The sequence below is a fragment of the Scomber scombrus genome, chromosome 5 (genome assembly GCF_963691925.1).
Source record: "Scomber scombrus chromosome 5, fScoSco1.1, whole genome shotgun sequence".
Taxonomy (NCBI): Eukaryota; Metazoa; Chordata; class Actinopteri; order Scombriformes; family Scombridae; genus Scomber; species Scomber scombrus.
The window spans coordinates 17,508,312-17,532,027 of NC_084974.1; the positions used below are offsets into that span (position 1 = coordinate 17,508,312).

Below are 23,716 nucleotides of genomic sequence, written 5' to 3' on the forward strand. Positions count from 1 at the left end.
GATTTGCTTACTCGGAGCAGGACTGAGTTTGGAGCGGGTACTGTGAAATGTGTAACCATGATGTTGCCTGGATAATCAGCGGAGGACGTTAGAAAACAAGAGGTAAGAGAAGCTGTGACAGTCTCTACTTTTCTCATCTCTGCTCATATTTTCTGTCAGACATTTCTGCTCCGATCAACTACTTTTCATCCTCAGACTAATTGTGATAATTAATTAGAGATAAATACCAGTTTGATGACGGGTTATTATAATTTTCCATTTACAATAGACATGTTGAAATGCACCCAAGTTTGCCCGCAGCCTGATTTGGGATTTTTATAAACTTGATTGAGCTCAGACTGGATCGCAGCTTGTTCAGTTCACCGTCACATTCTTGTGACTATTTTGGATAAATTGGCTCTTTTGTTTTGTGGCGGGACGCGTCTCCTCTAACAGCGTGCAGGCAGTAAATAACACGTGTTGTGGGCATTCATTTGTCGCAATGTGTCAGGATATTAAAGGTGGATTTGTGCGTCTGCACCTGATGCGCTCTGATGTTGCGGATAGTTGAGGATGCAGCCCGCCAGCATCACTCGAGGTGCTGCTGAGTGGTCCTGCAACAATAAAGATTATATAGAGCCTAATCATCATCCTGATTACCATTTACGCTCTTATATGTAGTGAAAAAACCCCGCATCCGAGCTTGGAATGCGCTTCATTTTCACGCTTTCATCAATTTGATAGTTTGATAACTTATTTGGGGTATTTTCAGCCAGAGCGGCTTAATTGTCTTTAACACATCTAATCATGAACGTGCGCAGCTTAAATTAACTAATCAGCCCTGCAAGGCGTCTGTTAATAGCAAGCCTACCTGTTGAGGGCATCGATGTGTGTGCGTGTGAGAGAGAGAGAGAGAGTGTGCGTGTGTGAGGAGCTTGATAAATTGAACCGTCACCTCTCAGTATGCAGACGTTATTACAGCGACGTGACCGCTCTCAACGAGACCTCAGACTAATCACCTGCAATGGAAACTGTTGCTTTGCGCTTATCGACCTGTTGTTTGCTGTTTGCTCCTTAATTCGAAAAAACAAACATGTAGGCTGCATGAAATAAAAACCTCAGAAGACATCACTTAAAGCTTTACATTTCATGAAATGATTTGATATTTGTGGTTTGAGTGCTTTTAAAAAATATTTCATTGATTGACCATTAGTTCAAGTGTACATTGGGGTGTAATTAACTGCCTTTTAAATCACACTGTGAGTAAGGCAGGCACTAATGACCCTCTACCCTCCATCCACCCACAGACCTACAACCAGCTGAAGGCAAGTGAAGCAGGCAGGAAAGCCACACCTCATGCGTGGGATCAGCAAAGGTGCGAGTGGATACGGATCTGACAAACATGGGTGTGCTCCAGCTCCACAATCCCACTCACCCCAGCACGCTTCTGCAGAAGGCCAATCAGATGCGTCTGACCGGCACCTTGTGTGATGTCATCATCACGGTGGACGGCCAGGAGTTCCCGGCGCATCGCACCGTCCTGGCCTGCACCAGCAAAATGTTCGAGATCTTGTTCCACCGCAGCAGCCTGCGCTACGCACTGGACTTCCTGTCCCCCAAAACCTTCCAGCAGATCCTAGAGTACGCCTACACCGCCTCCCTCCAGGCCACAGCGGAGGATCTGGATGACCTGCTGTATGCTGCTGAGATCCTGGAGATAGAGTACCTGGAGGAGCAGTGTCTGAAGGTGCTGGAGACCATCCAGGCCGAGGAGAGCGAGGAGGTGTCGGTGAGGAATCACAGCTCCGGAGACCACAGTGACCACAGCCGGGCCAGGCACTGGAGGCACATGTTGATGTCCAAGAAGCATTCCATACAGGATGGACCCATCCGCACCACTCCCACTGCCCTACACCACCTGGCGCTGTACCACATGACGGAGAGGAGCTCTCCCGGTGTAGAGCGGGACGCGGCTCCTGAATCAAGCCCCAAGCTGGACACAGAGGTCAACATGGAGAGTTCCCAGCAGCCTCAGCACCCCAGTGCAGAGTTATCCCAGGCCTCATCCCTGGATCCTGCCAGAAGTATAAAGTCAGAGAGCATGCAGGTGGATGATGCCAACGGCTGTGAGGGCAGGTCCTCCAGTGCAGGGGATGGAAGCTGCATGTCAGATCAGCCCAGAGACGAAGGCCCGGGTACACCTCTGAGAAGCAGCGTGATCACCAGCGCCCGAGAGCTGCACACAGGCCCGGAGGACGGAGCACAAGTGTTGGGAAACAGTCTTGACTCTTTCCCCGGGATTGCTGAGAAACATCTGGCCTCCATATACTCTGTGCCCTCCAACCACACAGGGGAGGGGATGATGCCAGTGTCTGTGTCAGTGACCCCGTCCCTGGGTGTGCCACTTGACCCGAGGGCCTACAGCGGCCTGCTGCACCAAGGCTTGCTGCATAGGGAGCTCCTCAGCAGGCTGGGCCAGTTTGCAGCCGGGATGAGGCACGAGAGCCAGGCTCAAAGCCAGCAGTGTTGTGGTGAATGTGGGCTTCAGCTGCACAGCAGACAGGCCATGGAGCAGCACAGGTAAGACGCACGAAACATCCAGCAAATACGCATTTTTAACATTTTCTTGTATTATATTTGAAATCTATTTTACTATGCTATATTATCAAATTAAAGTACAAAATCCAATTACAGGTTAAGGAGCCTCAATTTTAGTCTCAGTAACATTTTGCTGGAAAAAAACCAAAAAAAACCCCTGCTGCATTCGATGCTCAACATTTTTACTGACAAACACGTCTCATGTCTGATAAAATATGTGAGGGATGTGCAGGTGCGTGTGTGTTGTATGTTGAATATTAGCTAAGTAGTTAATTATGCTTTCAAGAAAAGCATGTGTCTCTTAAATTGAACTGTCTCTTGGTTTTTAGGATGTTCTTTCTTGTACTGTGATGAGAGTTAAAAGCTGGAGGGAGCAACAGCAAATATGTTAATTTCTTCTCAGGGACACCTGCACTCATGTCTTAACAGTGAGATGTCTTGGGAAGTTTTGAATCGGGTCTTTGTGAGGGATTTGATATAAAGAGGCCTTGGTGTCGCATAACGCTGTTATTTACAAAGCCTTATTTTTCTAAATTCTGTTTGATTACTTGTGCAGAAGTGTGCCTCACACAACAGGCTGTCTCTCAGCCTATTTGATATGCATTCCTCTGCAGCAGCAGAGAGGAACCGCTCAGCAGGGACCAGGCTGGACGCTTCAGCTAGATGATAGATAACTTCTGCTTCTGTTGTTTTTGTTTACTTTTCCCTTTATTTATAAGCTTGTCAATTCATATTTTGTCACTGCACGCAAAAACTTAGCAACTAGCTCAATGACAACTCTCATTAACTTGATTGCAGATGTTTCTAATTGTGCGTGCTTGGCACTGTTTGACTCATCACTAATCATTAGCAACAAGACAATCTGTGAGTCCCCAATCCTAATATGCTAACCCGTGATTACTATCTCAGCATCAACCTCCAGCCTTTTCTCCCCATCCACGCCTGTGACTGACATTTCAGCCTCGTGCCACTCCAGAGTTGTGAGTTGAGAAACCGCCTGGTGAAACAAAGCTTCCTGTGGGATATTTAGTGATGCGCGTTGCTCACTCATGGAGACAGGTTGATGTCCACAGGTTGCAAGAGCTGCATTGGTGGCATTGCTTGAGGATGTAATAGTTGCTGTAGGTCTGTAACCAGGTCACTGAGCATACACCTGCTGTGCAGATTGACATTTTGTAGTGTTGTTAGAGGACGATCTCCTGGCTCTGCTTTAGTATTGAAAAGTTTAGAAATTCAACAGATTAAAAAAACAAAACAACAACTTTTTATTTTCTTAATTTCTTTTTTTAAAATGTATAAATTGAAATGTATAAATTGTTTTCCAAAGTTTTGGAAGGCGATGCTATAAAATGGTCGATACGAGATTAAACTATTTTAGGGAATGTTTAATGGCCACGTTTATCCTGTAAACGTATCTTTTTGGCAGACAAAATGCTGAAACCTCTAATATAAATAATATTCTTTATAGAGGGGAAAGTCAGCATTTTGGAGAATGTTTTTATTCCGACATGTCAGTATCATTAAAATTATTATTAAAATGATACTTTTTAGGAAGAGAGCTTTTTTAGTATTTGTGGTATTTTTTACTTTTATTAAATAGTTAATAGTGGAGAGAAAAAAGGACATTTTGCAGAGAGAAAGACAGATGACAGGCAGTAAGGACATCATAGTTCACACCTTACACTGCCGGGCAATCGGGATTCTCAAAATAGAAGCTTTTCAAGTCTCAAATAAATGTTCAAGTAAATTGTCGTCATCAAATTCAGTCAAATCAAATCAACCTCCTGTGCAGGCAGTTCCAAAATGATTTATTCCATTAATATTTGAATGTTGGTCACTGGTTTCATGTGTGTTAAAGTACAATTCAGGACTAATTTATGTTGACCACAGAGTGTGTTTAACAGGAGTCTTTTTAGGCCATTTGCTCTGCTGTTAGCGGGGTGATATAAGGATAACAGTACAGATGCCTTGCATGCTTGAATGTCTGTGATATGATATGATAGGTTTTGCTGCCGGCTGAGCTTGAGCGAATCATCTTCTTTTCTCCTTTTCATTGCTGTTACAGGAGAAGCGTGTGTGTGTGTGTGTGTGTGTGTGTGTGTGTGTGTGCGTGCGTGCGTGCGTGCATGTTACGGTAGGATGTGAGTTTGTGTGCATGTATTTGTTGTGTGTGTGCGTGAGTGTGTGTGTGTGTGTGTGCGCCCAGTGTCTTGCATTGCTGGCGGGTGGAGGCACGCGTATGTCTGCACTCTGAAATTAGCCAGATATCCTATTGTCTGTGTTCTTTTAGCATTCATGCGTTGTGATTCACAACTCCAAGGGCCTCTTACACTAATGATGTTGCATTCAGCGAGGGATTCTTGCCGGAATTAAAACATGCTCCTCTTGTTACGAGGACAATGATGCTTCTGGGTTTGGGAGACCTTACAGAAAAGGCGCAGAAATTAGATAGTTTTATTATCAGAAGTGTGCTGCCTGTGTTCTTCTCGCTGTTAACGCGCTCACATTAGTGTTTGTCTTTCCACAGGAGGCTGCATAATGAGGAGAAGGGCCATGGCTGCGAATACTGTGGCAAACACTTCCAGGACAGCATGCGTCTAAGGATGCACATGCTGTCTCACACAGGTACTTAGTAACTCACACACTCTCATCTCACAGTATTCAGTGCTTATGAAGTCTCTTGATAGTCGGCCTTTCAAATGCACCTGTTCATACTACAACCCCTCCTCCTACCAGTTAGTGCTGCTCCGAATACTTGGATCATGCTTTCTTTTCCATGCTTAGGTCTGTGTACCTCTCCCTCCCTCTCCTCTCTTCTCCTCTCTGTCTCTCTCTAGTCTCTCTCCATTGAATCGTTTCTGTGTTTTTTCGGAGAGACACTGGCAGCTCGCCAGCTCTGCCCCTTCTGAGTGATGACATCATCAGCTGCCGGCAGGCCTGGGTGTTCTGCCAGTGTTCCGAAGCGTGTGTGATGGCTCGCTCGCAGATGTGTGTCCAGGAACACACTGTACCCAAATGCAGACTTAATCAGACCTGACTGCTCTCCCAGCTACTTTATCCAAAATAGAGAAAGAGGAGCAGGGGGGGGGGGGATCAGGGACTAAAAATGAAACTAAAACAGAAACAGAAACCTCAGTTGGAAAATGTGTATAGACAAGGCGAGGTCCCTGTCCTGTCTGCCTGTTTCTCTGAGGATTGTTCGGGAATGACATCCTGCTGACAGATGAGAGAGAATCTGCTTCTTTAAACTTACAAAGCACTTCACCTGAGTCGTCCCTTTTGGCTCTTGTATACCCCCTGAATAACCCTAAAACCACACACACTGTCTTGGATTGCTCTCAGACCTCGACAACACGCTTTGATTTTCAATTGGCAGTGACATCTACAACAGCAGTACCTTTAACCTAATTTGAATTTTTTGCATAAACTCTCAACATCCCAATGTGTCAACCCATAATACTACAAAAAAGAGATGTGGATCTCATTTCTTTGTCACTGTGTATTTCGGTATAGCAGCCTTAGATCCCGCTGGTTGCTAAGGAGCGAGTGCTCCACTGCTCTAATGGGCTGATTTGGTATTCAGCTCGATGCTGGCTCTTATTTTGGTATGCCAGACAAAGTGTTTTGATGGAGGACGATTGCAGCCGCGTCTGGAGACAGTTTGATGGTTTATGGATGAGAGCACACTCCGTGCCTTTGACTGCACAAGACAATGCACTATGTTCTCTTCTTCCCTTATCACACAATCTCACACAACACAACACACCACACTGGACAGCGTCACACAACATCAGGATCTAAAACACTGCTGTAGTGTTACCACTATATAAACTACTCTCTACCAAGTTTTATTTTTGCTCCGTGTAACAAAATGCGCCGTTCCAAAACAGTAACAGTTTGTTTTCAAAAATTGTTGTTTTCAGAAATGAACAGATTGGGGCTTTTTTTGTTATTTGTGTGCAACACTGGGAACAGTGGCACAGTGTCTGTGTATAGAGGCATCATAAGAGTTGAAAGAGGACCACATTTAGGCTGTAGCGCTCAGAGTTCCCAAAGCTTGTGGGTGTTTTAATGAGTCATTTTAACTTCATTTAAAGCCAGCTGAGCAGAAAATAGATCAGTGAATGAGCCCTGGGCCAGTATGGATCTGCAACCGATTTACATCTCTGTGAGAGCCAACCCACATCCAAACAGCTGTGTGTGTGTGTGTGTGTGTGTGTGTGCGCGCGCGTGTGTGACTGTGTGAGAGAATGTGTGTGTGTGTGTGCATGCATATCTGTCCTATGTGTCTGTCTGTGCAGGTGTGAGGTGAGTGCAGAACAAGGATGAGCATTTCTGCAAGCAGTATGCATACTTGTGTCTTTCATGTCTTCATCAGAATAGACAAGGGCATTCCAAAGGTGAACTGGGAACTGTAGTTACAGTGTATGCGATGGGATTTGGGGTGTTGACTCTGAAGTGCTTTTTTGATAAAGGGATGTGCCGCAGGCAGGAAGCGTCTGCTGTAGAGAGAACACCCAGTCCTTCTGTGGCCTCTCAGGCAGACAGTCTGCTCACTGTTCAGAGACTGATAACAGGGCACGGTAAATAAAACTCTTCAGCTCAGCTCTTTTTTGTCAAGAAGAAGGGCTGTTGCACCCTGTCTGGTGCCTTTGTTTGTCCTGAGTTGTGTTTTTATGGCGGTTTCCTCCGCTCCATTGTACTGTGTGCATTTGCTTCCTTGCGTTAACACCTGAAAAGCACAAGTGTGTGACAAGCGAAGCTCTTTGGTGACTTTTGAAATAGGGTGCCTTTGTTCCTCTCTTGTTGCCCCCTCCCTCCCCCCCAGTGTTTCTTTAAATGCTAGATTAACTGACATACTATGCAATTACAAAACACACATGTTTGTGTTAACTGTCTGATCAAGATACCGTCTTATAAATTTGATTTTATCTACAGCTCCTGCAGAGGCGCTGGTGTGTGATCAGTGTGGAGCAACATTCTCCTCAGAGGATGCTCTGGAAGCCCACAGGCAAACACACACAGGTATTTTACAAACATGTATGCATGCATTAACACTCCTTACACACACACGCACATGCACACGTTTAACCTGGGCAGCATGCATTGAGCTGTTGAACAAGCTGTGACTACTGGACTTGTGATCGTGGGTCTTAACTTGCTCGTCATGCTGGCTGGGTTAAACTGTTCCTGTCATGATGCTCCATAATTTATCAACAGGGAGGTGGCCTCCCACCTCTCTGTTGATAATATCACTCACTAATATCTCTTGGCATCCAGACGCACTGCATGCCACTTTGTTACAGCCGTAGCTTTAGAGTGCCAGCATTACAGTTTCACAGACATACTATCCTCACGTCCGGCTGTGGAATTATTTACCTCACACTCACACAGTCAACAACAAGATGAACACCTTTTGTCTTTTGCATTGATTTCAGATGAAGAAAATGTATATCACTGCCTTTTCTTGTACAGAATATGTGTGGCATTAACAGTTGGCATCAGAATGAATCCAAATTTTGTTTTCGTAAAAAGTTGTGTTCTCTTGGCTGTACAAACCTGGACGGGGATTTAGAGATTTCAATTTGGGCTCTTTAGAATTTAGGAAAAAAACCTGCCTGAGGAGCTGAAGTCATTTTCATTTTTCAAAAAAATGTCTAAAACTCAAACTTCTATATTATTAGTAGCAAGAAAATGTTATTTATATAGTGATTTCCAAAATTAAGGTTACAAAGGGCCTTACATGAAGGATAAAAGAACAAGGAGATAGAAAGAAAGACAGACAGACAGATATAGACAGACAGGGCAGTATAGAAAAAAAGGAAGCATTAACCCATTAATAAAATCTATAATAATTTTTAAAAAGCCAAGGCAAATAAATCAGTATTGGTACTATTAATGGTACTACTGTAAGAGTATTGCTTCTATTAGTATTATTTACTACTACTATTACTGCTATTATTACTTTTGTTGTCACCTTATAATTAAAGCAGACCTATAAAGAGTTTGTAAGTTCTCAGTAATGACTTCATCACAGGTTATAAATAATGAATGCAACAACAACTTAATTTATAATCAGAGTGAACATTTTTCTTGGGGTCAGGTGAAACAGACCACTTGCAGACTTGAACATATTATACATAAAATATAATAAAAACATGTTAAAAAAAAAAAAAAAAACATGTAAAAAAAAAACCATGCTAAATCCCACCACACAAGCTCACATAAACCAGTATACATCAATGTATCAGTAATCATTCATAAACATGAATATAAAGACCTCTTGTGGTTGTCTGGATGTGTGCCAACGTTAAAATAAGTAGTTTAAGGTCTGTGTATAATCTCTGCTAATATGATTTGTGTTTCAAGCTCTTCGATTAATAAGGAATGACCCCTCCTGTGAAGTGTTTAACACCTGATAACTGAAAGAAAGCTTTAGCAAAAAAAATGCTTCAGTGACATATAATAACATAATAACAACAGGCTGGTAACCAACCAAGCAACGTAGTACTGATCTAAAGACTAAATTAATTTTAAAAATTGCTAACAACTTTATTAGTAAAGTACCGTTCTGTGCAAGTATGTCAAGTGGATATCTTCTAAAGTATTTTTAGAATAAAGTTATCTCTTTTTCTCTGTGGACAGTGTTTCCCAGTTGAGCTGCAGTGCAGGATAATAACAAAAAAGAAAAAAAATTAGACAGCTGAAGCCTGATATTAACGTCAGATAAACTTTTGAATACAGTTTTGCGCAGGAGGACTGCAGCTTTAGTCCTCCGTCACTAACATTGAAGGGATATTTTGTGTGTGGACAGGAGGAATGATTAAAGCAAGCAAAACCTGTTTCAAATGTCCACACAAGTGCCTGCAGTGTCCCTGTGGAGTTAATAGAGTAATCTTATGACACACTTTGAAAAATTGTGATCCTACCCTTTAAGAACCAGTGTTCGACTCAAACCTCTAACCATGAAAAAAAAAGCTGTGTTGTCACACGGTACATATGCCTGACAGTGTCTGAGTCCACACCTTTTCTGCAACTGTCAGAGAAAGGTGATAACCCTCTCAGGAGCATTGGCATGTAACTGTAACTCCAGCTGGCACACACAGTATGAATAGTTAATGGACGTGGACATGGAGGGGTGTTAACGATGCCCAGAAGTTTCTACCCTCATCTCCCCGAGTTGTAAACACCCAGAGCTCAGTTTCAGCTTGGCAGTGTATCCAGTGCAGGGTACAGGAGGGCATTACTCTCTCGTTTTGTCATGGTCTCAGCTTAGTCTGCTGTGACGCATGAACCTTATTTTTTAGTGACTTTTATTGTAGCCTTCACAGGCTATGACATGAGCTACAAGTAATTTAATCAGTTGTGTCAAGGTTATGTGAGGAAATAATGACATTTCTCCAACTCCATGCAAAGATTTAAATGTAATAACTATCACCTGTATTTTACTTCTACTAAAACACATGGTGGCCTTTTAGTGTTCAGTGCCGATGGTACAGCCACAGCATTAATTTGCCATGTGGCATAACCAGTGAGCCAAATGAGTTTCCTCTTAGCAGATTAACACTTGTCAGACCTCAGCAGCTGCAACACTGCTGTCCACCTCCTCTGGAGGGAAAATAATACTACTTTTGGAAGACCTTACTCTGAAGCAATTTGGTAACACTGGCTGCAAGACTAGTTTACATTGAAACTCTCTTTAGCCATTTTGATATGTCAGAGGTGAACGGCCGTGGGTTGCTGAAGTTTGAGATCAAAGAGAGAAGGGGAGGGTGGGGGAGTTGGGGGCGGAGTGGACTGTGGGAAGGGATGGGGGTCGGGGGTATGTGAGGACTTCCTGAAGGCAAGAGGATTGCTGTTGGTGTTGGATGCCAGGAGTGAGAGGAAAACAACATCATGTGCTGCTGTTTACTCCTCACTACAGCACTGTCATAGTCTCCTCTGACCTACTTGCCAGTGCCCAAAATAAAAGAATGGATCTGTCTCCGAACTGCTCTCACAACAAAGGGGTTTGTTTCATCAGAGCAAGTCGAAGCTCTGGGGCACCAAGCTTTCAATTTTTGGAAAACCCAAGACTGAAGCTTATCTACAGCACACACAGATATCAAATGTATATGCTTCAAACCATGCTGGCTGACCATTTTGCCACCTTGCCTTAAAGGCAAAGGCCATAAGAGTGCTGGCTTTGTGTACACACAGCAGCTGCACTGTTTCCACACATTATAGGCTGCTTCATCAAGTGAATAATATTACCTTCTGTCCGAGCCCTAATTAAACAGTGCTGTAGTCCATTCAGATAAAGCCTGGGCTTTATAATGCAACCCTCTTAAAGCAGACCTTTTAGCTTGCCTAATTGCATGTCCGTCATCACACTGCACCCTCTTGTTTAATACCCAGTTGTAATTCATACAAGCCTTAAACTGAAATGAATGGCGCTCCATTTGGCCATTGTGCCCCCCAGTATTTATTTGCACTGACTGTCATGATACACAAAGCTCTGCTGAGCCACTGTCACTTCACATGGAGTGAAATACAGTAAGATATACAAAATATTGTAAACATTCTAGGAATCGAAGCGGCTGAAACCGAGCGTGACCTCAATGAACCGGTCCATGGAATGGTGGTTAAACACGAGCAACGTATCTCTTGTTGCATTAATTATTGAGTCGGTTGTTCCTCACTCAGGTAGATTAGCAGTCTACTGATGAACACCCGGGGTTGTTTAAGGTACTCTAGTGTGTGTGTTTGTGTGTGTGTGTGTGCGCGTGCGTGCGTGCCTCTAGAGCCGTCACATTTATAGGGAGCTGTCTACATGAACGCATACAGTAGGAGCATGAATGCACAGGGTCATGTGAGGTCTAGCACATAATGTAGCCTGCATGACTGTGTATGTTTAACTAGGTGAATCATTGAGCCAGCAGATCACTGTATATACGCTGAGCAAGGCCTTAGGACATATTTTGTAGTTAATGTCTTCACATCGCATTTTCTAACTGGTAGACATGATCGCCCATGATGTAATATTATTAACTGCCTTATATCCCTTTTCCCATTCAATAGCAGCAGTGGATTCAATAAGCTTTGACTTGGCTGTCATTCACAACTTACTGAAACAAACTCCTTAATAGATCAAATTCTGCTAATATTTATTAAGAAAAGGCCAATTGTTTGCAAAATACTCATTAAAATTAGAAGTTTTGTTTGCATATAATTTAGCAGATATAAAAAGAAATGATTCACAAATCAATCAGTTTAATTGGTGGGCTCCCTACACTGAAGTTAAGATGAACACAGAAGAAATTATACAGATTTGCGGTTGTCACTGAATACAATCTCTTGTTCAATTTGCGGTGGGTTTACTCCCAGATTCTCAGGGTGGGAAAACTTTTGTTTGCGGCTTGAAAAGAAACAGGCTGCGGTTATTTGTGAATGAAGGGATTAGCTTGAACACTTCACCCCAACAAGGACCATGATCCTATCTGGTTGCCTGGACACATGGTTTTGTTTCTTAGGCAGCGTGAGAGCCTGGCTGGCTCCCACCTCAGTTGAACTGAATAAGTGGCAGATGTATGAAGGCAGACCTGTTAAATCACATGAGCATACACACCGTCTTAGTGGAGATATGCTGAAATACACAACAACTGCAAACCATTCTCAATTACTAATCTAACTGTGACATGCAGTTCAATAATGTAATGCACGCAGTAAAATGTTTATATTTTTCTGGCTCATGGGAGGATTGCCTGAGAGTAAATCATTATTCTCACTGTTAAGGCTCTCTCCCACAAGACACAATGCTCAGTCAACTCTCCAGCCTTTGAGGAATACCATTGATTACATGGTATTTACCCCATTGAGGGCCAAGGGTCAGGGGGTCATCCTGTGCCTTAAAACCCAAATCCCAAGCCCATTGTCTGGTTAAGGGTGAGAAAGCAGGGGGCAATGACAGCCAACTTTAGGGCTTATTCTCTCACAAAGAAGCTCCTCTTCACTCACTTACTGCTTACTGGAAAACTCTACAACTGCAAATCCTTTTTGTTTAAAAAAGTTATCAGGGCGCATCAAGGCGAAATGCCACCACTAACACATACAAACACCTCCCTGCCTCCGAAGGTTTTTGTTTACACTTCAAGATATTATTTGTTATTTTTATTTTCAGCTTCGGCTGCGCAGAATAAAATGAAAATAACTGTTGAGCTGCTGTCATCGTGTGTCAACCCGAGATCAAGAGTGAGATTCCTGTGACAGAATATTTGTCATATTTCTTTACTCAACTTTCAGTATTGTTGGTGACAGAAGGATCAGGCTACAGATCTGTGAGTTTCTGCGAGTGTGCCAGGGAGTAACAATTTACCTTCACAAAGAAGCCAGGATGTTAAACTTTGAGAAGAAAGTGTGCAGGTGGCACTGAAATGCATTTTGAATATATATGATTGTTAATAAGGAGCGTGTGGAGAGAAAATAATAAAAAAGTAGCTTTGAAGTATCTACAAGTTGGACACTGTGTTATTCAGTTGGTTGAGGGCTCTCCTCTGCCTGCACGTCAAGTGACTGTGACCAGTCTGGACACTTTGGAACAGAAAGTACTCCCCCTGCTGTCTGCAGCAAATATTGCAAGAGAAACTAGTTAAAGTGGATCAAGGATCTACATCACAGTTCATGCAAAGACTGCATTTTGTGCTTCTTAAATGTCTTTAGCCATTTTTAGATACATCATTATCCAGACTTCACTGTTGCACAGTACATTGTGAGCAGGCATTAGTTAGGTATGACTCAGGCAGAAAGTAAAGCTGGTTAGACAGTAAAAGGATTTCCTGTATGGTCAGCGGATAAGGGGAGTGGGGAGGGCGCAGAGGCGTTGAGAATGGAGGGTCTTTTGTCTTCAGCTAAAATATTGGGATCCGTGGGTGAGAAAGGTCTTTGGTCATTAGGTGACAGCATAAAGGCAGGGATTGTAGGAGTTGCATGAGGAGCCTATGACTAATGGGTTTGGTCAATGAGGGCCTGAACCTCATTGTGTGCCCTTTGTGTCAAAGTCCACAGGCCAAAGCCTGTGAACAGGTGCAGTTCATTCCACTGGATCGCCTCTCTGTAGGATTGTTAAGATCAGGGAATGTCTTTGATCCCATCGTCATTCTGTTAATAATTACGAATGATCTATTAGTCTGTTTTGGGGGGAAATTTCAAAACTGTTCAGAAAGGAGCACGGTCATTTCAAAAGAAGAGGCTTTTTGTGTCTGTCAAATTGTACTTATCTGTGAAATGTGTCTTGCTTTGTTTGAGCAAATTTTAACATGTGGATTAGAAAACAACACAGTGGATATTTTTTATTTATCCCTCAAACTTTCACACTTGAAATCCTGTCTGCTTCCTACACTGGACCCACACCAGTTTGCCTACCGCTGCAACAGCTCAACAGAGGATCCATAGCACTGCACTCTGCCCTGACGCACCTGGACAGTCACTACTATTAAGTCAGAATGCTGTTCATTGACTTCAGTGCAGCATTTAACACTGTGATCCACTCCAAGCTTGTCTCTGAGCTTAGCCAGCTTGGTATGCGCACATCCCTCTGCAACTGGACTCTAAACTCTCTAAATAAAAGACAACTTCTCCTCCTCCACTATCACACTGAATACTGGCGTACCACAAGGCCGCGTGCCGAGCCCTCTTCTGTATTCCTTGTTCATCAATGACTGCGTTCCTGTCTACGGCTCACACACCTTAGTCAAGTTTGCAGATGACATCACGGTGGTAGGTCTGATTAGAGATGACAATGAGACGACCTACAGGGATGAGGTTTAGCATCTGACTGTGTGGTGTGCTGACAACAAAATGGCACTTAACACCCAGATGATCAAGGCGCACATCGTGGACTTCAGCAGTTTGGGAGCCATGCTTTGTGATTGTCAAGCTTCAAGTTTCTTGGCATCCACATTTCTGATGATCTCACCTGGTCCCTAATCTTTTCCGTCAAAAACAGCACCTTTACTTCCTATGGAGCCTTAAGAAAACTTGTCCCAGACTACCGTGGGACTCCATCTCAGTGTACTTTGGCAATTGCTCTGCATCAGACCAGAAAGCACTCCAGCAGGTGCTGAAAACTGCCCAACGCATCACTAGCACCCAGTTACTTACCATCCAGAAGATTAATCACAAGCACTGCCTGGGCAGGATGAGAAACATCATCAAGGATGTCTCTCATCCATGGACTTTTCACCCTCCTCCCACCTGGCAGGCGTTACAGGAGCCTCTTCTCCTGCACCAGTAGGCTCAGAAAGAGCTTCTTCCCTGAGGCTGTGACCCTACTAAACTCCACACCACCACTTTAATACCATCATTGCACTCATTAATGTTTAAAGTACTTTAATGAACATGTAATTTGCACTAATCATATTTTGCACAGTCTGAACCTCAACACTGTTCAAATAATGTTGCTGTATAACCAACATATACTGTTACACTCTGTATACTTAACCAAATGTACATATGCTGTACATGCTGTATACAACCTATTCTCTAACTCTGTCCACTTCTCCTCTGTATATACATATTTAAAATATTTACATACCTAACATTTGTATAATGAAACTCTTCATTGCCCGTCACTGTACATATTGGAAGATATAGCATCATTTATACTTTTGCACTCACTTTTCTCTGCACTCATCTGTAAATAATTCTATATTTTTGCACTTCTGGTTGGATGCTAACTGCATTTCATTGGGTTTTTCACCTGTACTCTGCACAATGACAATAAAGTTGAATCTAATTTAATTTAAAATTGTGAATTTACTTGATTTGTTTCTCTTTCTTTCTACTTTGAACAGGCTTGTCTGTTAACTTGATTGAACCTAAAGCAAGTGTCTGACACTCTTCCCTCTTAGTATGAGTGTGCTGTATCCCTTTCCCTGCGTTAATTCCAATTTAATTGCCAGTTGCCTCAAGGCACTTCAATAACAGTAACAAATGATTTGATTTAGTGGACCTCATCAGACTGCATTTTAAATGCGACACAGCAACCCCACTTGAATTCCAATGAAGTGCTGGCACGGTCCTCTGTTTACTAATGATCCTCCGCTGGAGATGTCTGATTGAATCTGAGTCAGGAGCAATGGGACCTGCAAGCATTGTAAATGATCTGCAACCTGAGCAGACAGAGAAATAAGGACCTCATAATCTCACATTAAAGCCTTACTCTCCAGGACATGCACATTATGTCCAATGCGACTGATTAACCAGTCCCTCAGTTTTACCACACATATGAATTTGCATCGGTGAGAATGCCAGAACGGATTTAAGTGCTGGCGTACACAAGTGTTGACTGTATGACAGCCAATGTATCTTCTTCACATAGCCATTTTGACTTAAACTACCCTGCCAGCGACTCCCTATCTGTATTCCTCTCCACACTCTGTGCAACAGGAAAGCAGCCCCAAAGAGATGCCAGGTCACACACAGGATTAAACTGGATTGTGTTTTTTCCTGCAGTCCTGCCTTTAATGGCTTGATATCACTACTTAACATTCTGCACAGAGCGCATAGTGTAGGCATCATTTGGGGTGGAGCTACTATCAGCCGCTCTTTAAGCACAGAGACAGAGGACTTCACAGGCTGGAGCTGACTCCTGATGGGGAATGAAGAGAATAATTACACATCTAACACACCAGGAAGGAGCCATTGATTGTGTGATTGACATGCTGTGCATTGTGTGGGAAATTCTTAAAGAAAACAATGACTTTCATGGTTTAAAATAGAACGTATAAAGACTCACAGTTGAAAGTGCCTCTGGGCTTTTAGGGGAGTTAGTTTAGGTAGAGGCACTTGCTCTTTGAAAGAAGCTTTTCCCTCAGAGGACTCACACAAAAGTTGAAGTGACCCAGTTTCCCCACTTAAGGCCCTTTCTGTGTATGGTACTAAAATAACTGTGCGTCTGTGTCTTGTGCATTCTCCAGGGACTGACATGGCGGTGTTCTGTCTGCTGTGTGCAAAGCGCTTCCAGACCCAGAAGGCCCTGCAGCAGCACATGGAGGTCCATGCAGGCATGCACAGCTACATCTGTAGCCACTGTGAGCGCCCCTTCCCAAGCCACACCACACTCAAACGACACTTGCGCTCTCATTCGGGTAAGAGTCAGTCCATTTGCACCATCACGCTTGTTTATAGTGTTATCCCCTGTCATTTAATATCGACATGTAGTGTCAAAATCGTGGATAAGCCAGAGCCATCTTTGAAGACAAAAGCAGCTGTATTTATTTTTGTATTTGGGTTAAATTCCTCAGGTTATTGGCTTTAAGGTTTGAGTTGATTTGCATGCATCTTCTCCCATCCCCCTTTTTCCTTCTCTATGAGATGACTCACCTCTCTGATGACAGCACTGTACCGTTATGGCCGGTGCATAATTTGGGCAATTTCATCCTGTTTATATTTTGGGTTCTTAGACAGCCTTTGGGCTTCTGCAATTCACAGCTGTCAGGTCTAGTGTGGTTCACCCAAAATGATAGAGGAAACCCAAATAAATATTGAAGGAAAAGCAAATGGAAATGACTTGTCTGTGTGTTCTACCGAGGGTGAGTCTTAGTGCCGCAGGAGACGGAGAGCTATTTACTGAAAAGATGTCCCCCTTTCTTCTTTTACCTTAAATAACACTCCCAGCTGTCAGGACGGCTTGATGTCTAGACAGGAGAAATACATAATTGATGTGAAGAGACAGAAGTGAAGGGAGTTTTGGCCATGGCAGCGTATCTTGTTTGTATGCCATTCTGCTTGGAAGTAACATTTTGTAAATGTCATCTGCTCCACAGTGGGGTGGGGGATTGGGGAGAATCGGCCTGTAATGAGGAGAGCAATGTATCCTCTGACTTGACTGTTGCTGTGGACACTGAGATAATGAGGCACATAGGTCATTGGAGATGAGTCAAACCCTCAGCCTAGGAGAGAAATAGATTAACTACAGTATAGAGAACAGAGCAGCACATGCCTTAGAGGACTTTTATTAGCTATTAGCAGACAGCCAAGAGGAGTGTCTTCATGTCATAACATTTGCAACATCTGAGAGCACATTATTCCCCTGCTTGATATGCATGTGCAAAAAGAGGGCTCTGTTTCAGCTTGACCTATGCAGCTACATATACACCATACCATGTCAAGCCAAGGAGAGAGTTAGCCTTAAATGCCTCTCATGAGATAATGGGTTGTGTTGGTGTTGTTGTGGCTGCTGTTGTGACATGACTGTGTTTTCAGGCGATCACCCGTTTGAGTGTGAATTCTGCGGGAGCTGTTTCAGAGACGATGGAACGCTAAGGGGCCATAAACGCATACACACAGGAGAGAAGCCTTATGAATGCAACGGCTGTGGGAAGAGGTTCAGCCTCAAACACCAGCTAGAGACACACTACCGTGTACATACAGGTGAGAGAAGTCAGAGGAAATTGTCGCACTGGGTGACATGTTACCTCATTATTATGAACATGGGCATTGATGTTTACTTTGAGACAATCCCATGTACACCATTCTGTTGCTGTAATCACCTGGAGTGTGTATTAATCCACAGCTACACAATACAAGTGCATCTCCTAATTTTGTTTCTCCTAATATTTGAGGAAAAACTACAAAGCTCAGCTGTTTAAGAAGTTATTGAGGCCTTGTGAAAATATAACATTGGACATGGACACACAGTGTAGGAAAGTCAGAAAACATTGACAGTTTTTGTGTTTTCATGGGACTGTTGACAGTAAGTAAAATATAAAGTAGAATTTGAGCAGCAACGATTAGTAGATTAATTGATCTTAGCAACAATTTTGATCATTAATTTATTGTTTAATATTTTCAAGCATAAATGGACAAAAATTGGTAGTTAAGTTTTCCAATGTCAACATTTCTGTTTTTTTCTGTGGTAAATTGAGGCTGCATTTTAAGGAATGTCCTTAAAATCTAATTAAACCTAGACTGAATAAATCCTAACCACTGAATGCCTTTATATTGAATTATTTTATATTAACTACTATTAAACAATTCAATTAAATTCTTAGTAATTTAAACAAGTCAAATTTCCTCTTCAGCTACATTTTATTGACTGTTATTTGATGTCACTGAGGTCAGAGAGAAACCTCCTCTGTATTTGTGGTGGATGACACTGTGGCAAACTGATATAGGTCTAATTCTAGAGAACAGGCAAGTGCGCACACACACACACACACACACACACAAACACACACACACACACACAAAACTCAATACCGCAACAAGTACAGTGGACTGAAATACAGGTGAATCCTGTTTCATCTGGCGGGCCTCTGGCTTCAGGTCAACAAGGTTAATGCTGTGTCGTTGTATTTTTCAGGTGAGAAGCCATTCGAGTGTAAGCTGTGTCACCAGCGGTCCAGAGACTACTCGGCTATGATCAAGCACCTGCGCACTCACAACGGAGCGTCTCCGTACCAGTGCACCATCTGCCAGGACTTCTGCCCAAGCCTGGCCGCCATGCAGAAGCACATGAAGGGCCACAAACCAGAGGATGTGCCGGCGGACTGGAGGATAGAAAAGACTTACCTGTACGTCTGTTACGTCTGAGCAGGACTTGGACCTCATGCACAGTGTCACACACACGCACACACAAAGTCAGTGTTGGATGAAAACCTTGTAATGTCTGTATGGGTTAAAAAATAATAATAATTTAGTTTCTTTTAAGATAAACTGAAAAATGCATTGTGGGAAGTTGTCAATCTGGTAGATACAAGGTTTTTACCTGACAACAAAGACATGTAAGCATGATACAAATGTGTGTACATACTAGGGCTGCAACAAGCAATTACTGTCATTATTGATTATTTTTACTATTGATTAAATGTTTAGTCTGAAAAATGTCAAAGAGTAGTCACATTGTGACATTATGACATCTCATATAACTTGTTTTTTGTGGACCAACAGTCCAGCCCAAAGAGATTCACTTTACATTAAGAGAGCGGCAAATTAGGGCTGCAACTCACTTTCATTATCAATTAATCTGTTGATTATTTTCTTGATTAATCGATCAGTTGTTTGGCCCATAAAAATGTCAGAAAGTGGTGCAAAAATGTCCATCATTGCTTCTCAAAATGCAAAATGCAACCTCACGTTTTGTTTTGTCCTGACAGTCCACAGCCCAAAGCTTTTCACTTTACTATCACACAAGGATAAAGGAACCAGAAAATATTCACATTTAAGATGCGAGAACTACTGAATATTTGGTACTATCTTTAAAAAAAAAACTGCCACAAAATGATTTGTCAGTTATCAAAATAGTTGTTAATTTGGCATTTTTCCCTGAAAAAACGAGGAATAAATTACAAAAAATGTTGACATTTAGTAGCCTGATGACTTGTTTCAGTCCTTGTGCACACAAACATACACACACACACACACACACACACACACACACAGTTTTGATAATAACTGTATCTGTAATGGATCCACTGTGGTTAAAAATCAATACCACAATGGCTGCCACTGCTGACCTGTATGTGTAGCAGGAGCCTTTTTATTGATTGCTAAACCATCAGGAAACCTGAGTCATCTTCTTTGATTGTGCAGTAAATGCTGAAAATAATTCCATGAAGGCTTGATTGGCTGAACTTTGCAACATTTTCTCTCGTTATTTCCTGTGACTTTTTGTTTTTTTTCTCCTGTTGGGTTTTTATTTTGGACATGTTTATTTTCTGCATGTTTTACTTGAATGGCTGCCACGTTTTGACCTCATAAGCTTGATCTCATTAATTGCCTTGTCTTTCTTGCAGTGGGTGTTATTTGTTTCGAGGTAGCTGGCTCACAGTTTGCGTTTCTCTTGCAATGCAATAGGTTTTGCTATTTATATGTTGTTTATTTGTTACCAAATATGTGCTGATTATCATCACGCAGTCAGTGTCTCTTGGGATGATTTCTTGTAGAGCGAGCTCTACCTCTCCACACGTTTCACTGTTTGTTTAAAAAAAGAAAAAAAAACCTACTGCAAATTCAGTCATGAGTAGTTTTAATTTTCTAACAAACACCTTCATAATTTAAATGGTCAAACAGTATGTAAAAAATGCGAAGAGCCTCGACATGGCTTTTAAGTGTAGTTTTTTATCATTAACTATATATAGATGTCTTATAAAATCCCAATCAGAATTTTCTAGGAGAAAATTGAAGAAAACATGGAGAAGTTGTTGTTTTTGTTTTTTGTTTTTTACAAAACATGAAAAGAAAATTCTGACATTGAATCACTATGAGCAGGTTATTGTCAGTCGTAGTGTAGCTGTAATGTACAAACTGTCATGGTATGTTATTCCCGTATGTGAGCCTAACACAGGCCTTATAGAGTTAAACATGTTGTATTTTTGTATTACAGTAATTTGCTATCTGTTTACATTTGGTATTATTTGAGAAACATCTTAATGTGTGTGTTTTATAAGTCTCTGATTTGATTAAGATCCCTCCCTTGTGCCTCTTTTATAAGTAGAGCCTTGATGTGCTTGAGTACATGGGTCTGTGCTATTGGTAGTTGTTTCTGGGTGTTTGTTTATTGTTACTTAGTTAAAGATAGACTGCCATGTAGATCCACTTGTCTGAACATTGCAACTGGAAGCAAAATACTGTGATAGTGGCTGATTCTCTGATGCAAGTTCCAAGCAATTTTGATGTAAAAGTACACGCTTGCCTCAAATTGTTCCCTTCAAAGTGACAATGGACTGAGATCTTTGGATGAAAACAGTGTGTATAACTAATCTTGGCATCTGCGGGCATTACCGATGCCCTCTTAAGTAGCCAACAACACTCAGTGCCATGAGGACGCACATTCACTGTATCTATTCTACATGAACATGCACTATAAATGGATTTCCTCGGTGGACCAAAAGAAATAGAGCACTTTTGTTTGAAAAGGGTTTTTTCTTTGATCTCTCTATGTTGTGATAATGCAGATGTCCTTTTATTTGATGTGTCCTAGAAGGATGTGATTAGCATTGTTTAGATTATGTCAATGTCTGTCTACCTCAGGGCCAGATCAAAGCTCGACCTGGTATCCAATCAGGGTTGTTCTTCTTGCCATGTGTGCAGTAAAAATCCCTCTTCATTACAGCTTTGTAACACAGTGTGTGAAAGTGTTTTCTCAGTGTGGATTCAGGCACAACTCTGTATGCGTCAGTGTTCGGTGGCATGGTTAAAAAAAAAAAAGAATAAAACAATTTACTATTTTATGCATTCTGTCTCATTTGCCGACTGTTTCTGGTGTCTGTTAATTTAATCATGAACTCACTTTTAGGACAAGAACTTATTCATCAACACTGGTCTAGTGATATCAGACAATCAGAGATCTCCGCATACTGAAGTCTGAGGATTTCTAAATGCACAGCAGTTGCTTGAACGACGGCTATACCCCTTACATTTTGTCAAGGACCCCCCCCCCCCCCCCCTTTGGATTGGTTCTGCAATGCAGGATTTTTTCTAATTATTTCCACCCAGTTTAAGAACAAAAATTTGGAGATTGTCCTCAGTCTGTATGAGTGAGGCGAGACCTACCGATTATATAAAAGTGCAATGATTTCAACTTCTCATTCATTACTTTTAGGTTATTTTAAGTTTAATCATTTATTCACTAGTTTAAGTTTTTACCATTTATACAACTTTTAGCTTTCTATTTTAACCATTTTGTTATTTTATTTTTACATTCATAGACTTTCTATTTGAACTATTTACCTTATATTCTAAACATTTAGCTGTTTACTTTAGGCTATTTAAACTCATTACTCACTTGGTAACTAGTTTTCACACACACTCAGCCACAACATGTGTTCAGATGTTACAGCTGACTCAATATGTAGATTTTTTTTTTTTTAATGTTTAATTGTAATTTCTGTTCATTTGGATTAGTTCAGCTACTCTACAATCTTTCCATGTACCCTCTGATCTGCAGAAATACCCCCCACCCCCTTCCCATGGTAGCTGTATGGTGTAACTCCTGATTCAACCTCAACATTTCTCTTTTACAGCGCAGGGACATTGCTGCTGATCCCTCTTACCGGTTTATTGGCTCCTGCCACAAACCTTCACAGTCTTAAGCTGTTTATAGAGTTTATGTGTCATCTGGGCTACTTGCAAACAGCTGGAATGACTCCAGGCTCTGCAATGACCTCTGATGGCTCCCTGCCAGGGCCACAGCTGGCCAGATGTGGAAGGAGCTAAGGATCAGTCTATCAGGTCTGCCAATGCTCCCCGCACACAGTGAAAGTGAGACTGCTGAATCACAGTCAGACCTCTTAATTATAAGTCCTGGTAACATTTACTGTACATTTTTGTGATATTGGCTTTTTATGTTTGCCTAATGCCTTTGGGATTGAACAGGTTATCGTTCCAATGCAACACATTCCTTCGCTTTCCATCATTCCCATAAAGTCGCCTCTGAGCACATCGAGTGTTTTATTGTGTAATCTATTTTCTAGCTATATGACTTCAATCCCATCAGTTAAACTCCAGCCTGCAGTGTTTACAGTTTCTCTCTGCAATGATCACACTCTCTTGTTTTCTAGCACTCTGTGTTTTTTCAGCTCACTCAGTTTCGCCACAGGGATAATTTAAGATTCATTATAGCTGCAGTTTATGACTACATTCAATTTTTCTCTGCTAAACTCATTTCCCACCGAACAACAGCCTTAACATTGTGAGTATATGTGTAAATGCTATTGAGATAATATAAGAGAACTCTTGCTGATGCACAAAATGAGATTCAGTAAATTAATCAGGTCACCTGAATGCTCTTGAACACTTTACTGTTTATACAGCAGTGAAACATAAGGCAGTGTTTCCCAATTTGGGGATTGGTACCCTGCTCCAAAAGGTCGCCGAGTCAATCTAAGGGTTCACAAGGTAATCAACAAGGGACAAAAATAGATTTGTGCTACATAAAATTATGTGTTTTTTAATGTTTCTTTTTAGTTTTAGCTCTTCAGAGATTATTGACAAGGTAAAATCACTCACAGATCACACATTAAATAAACTTTAAAAAGAAGTCAACCCAAAACTGCTGGGAACCATTGTCATAAGGAATATAGAAGAATACAGCAGGTGCAGGATGAGGCCACAAAAGTCAAACTCCTGAACTTGTTGGTAGTGTAAACACAGAAGATGT

General features: G+C 41.9%; 1 protein-coding gene across 1 annotated transcript; it reads left to right on the plus strand.

Annotated features, from left to right (window-relative positions):
• Positions 1–21,736, plus strand: zbtb16b (zinc finger and BTB domain containing 16b). The gene is made up of 7 exons (XM_062419604.1): positions 1–102; positions 1,287–2,559; positions 5,105–5,202; positions 7,516–7,602; positions 16,533–16,703; positions 17,821–17,988; positions 18,920–21,736. Exons 2-7 carry the CDS (start codon positions 1,382–1,384, stop codon positions 19,147–19,149), a joined length of 1,932 nt encoding a protein of 643 aa, XP_062275588.1. The 5' UTR covers positions 1–102; positions 1,287–1,381; the 3' UTR covers positions 19,150–21,736.
• The last annotated feature ends 1,980 nt before the right edge of the window (positions 21,737–23,716 follow it).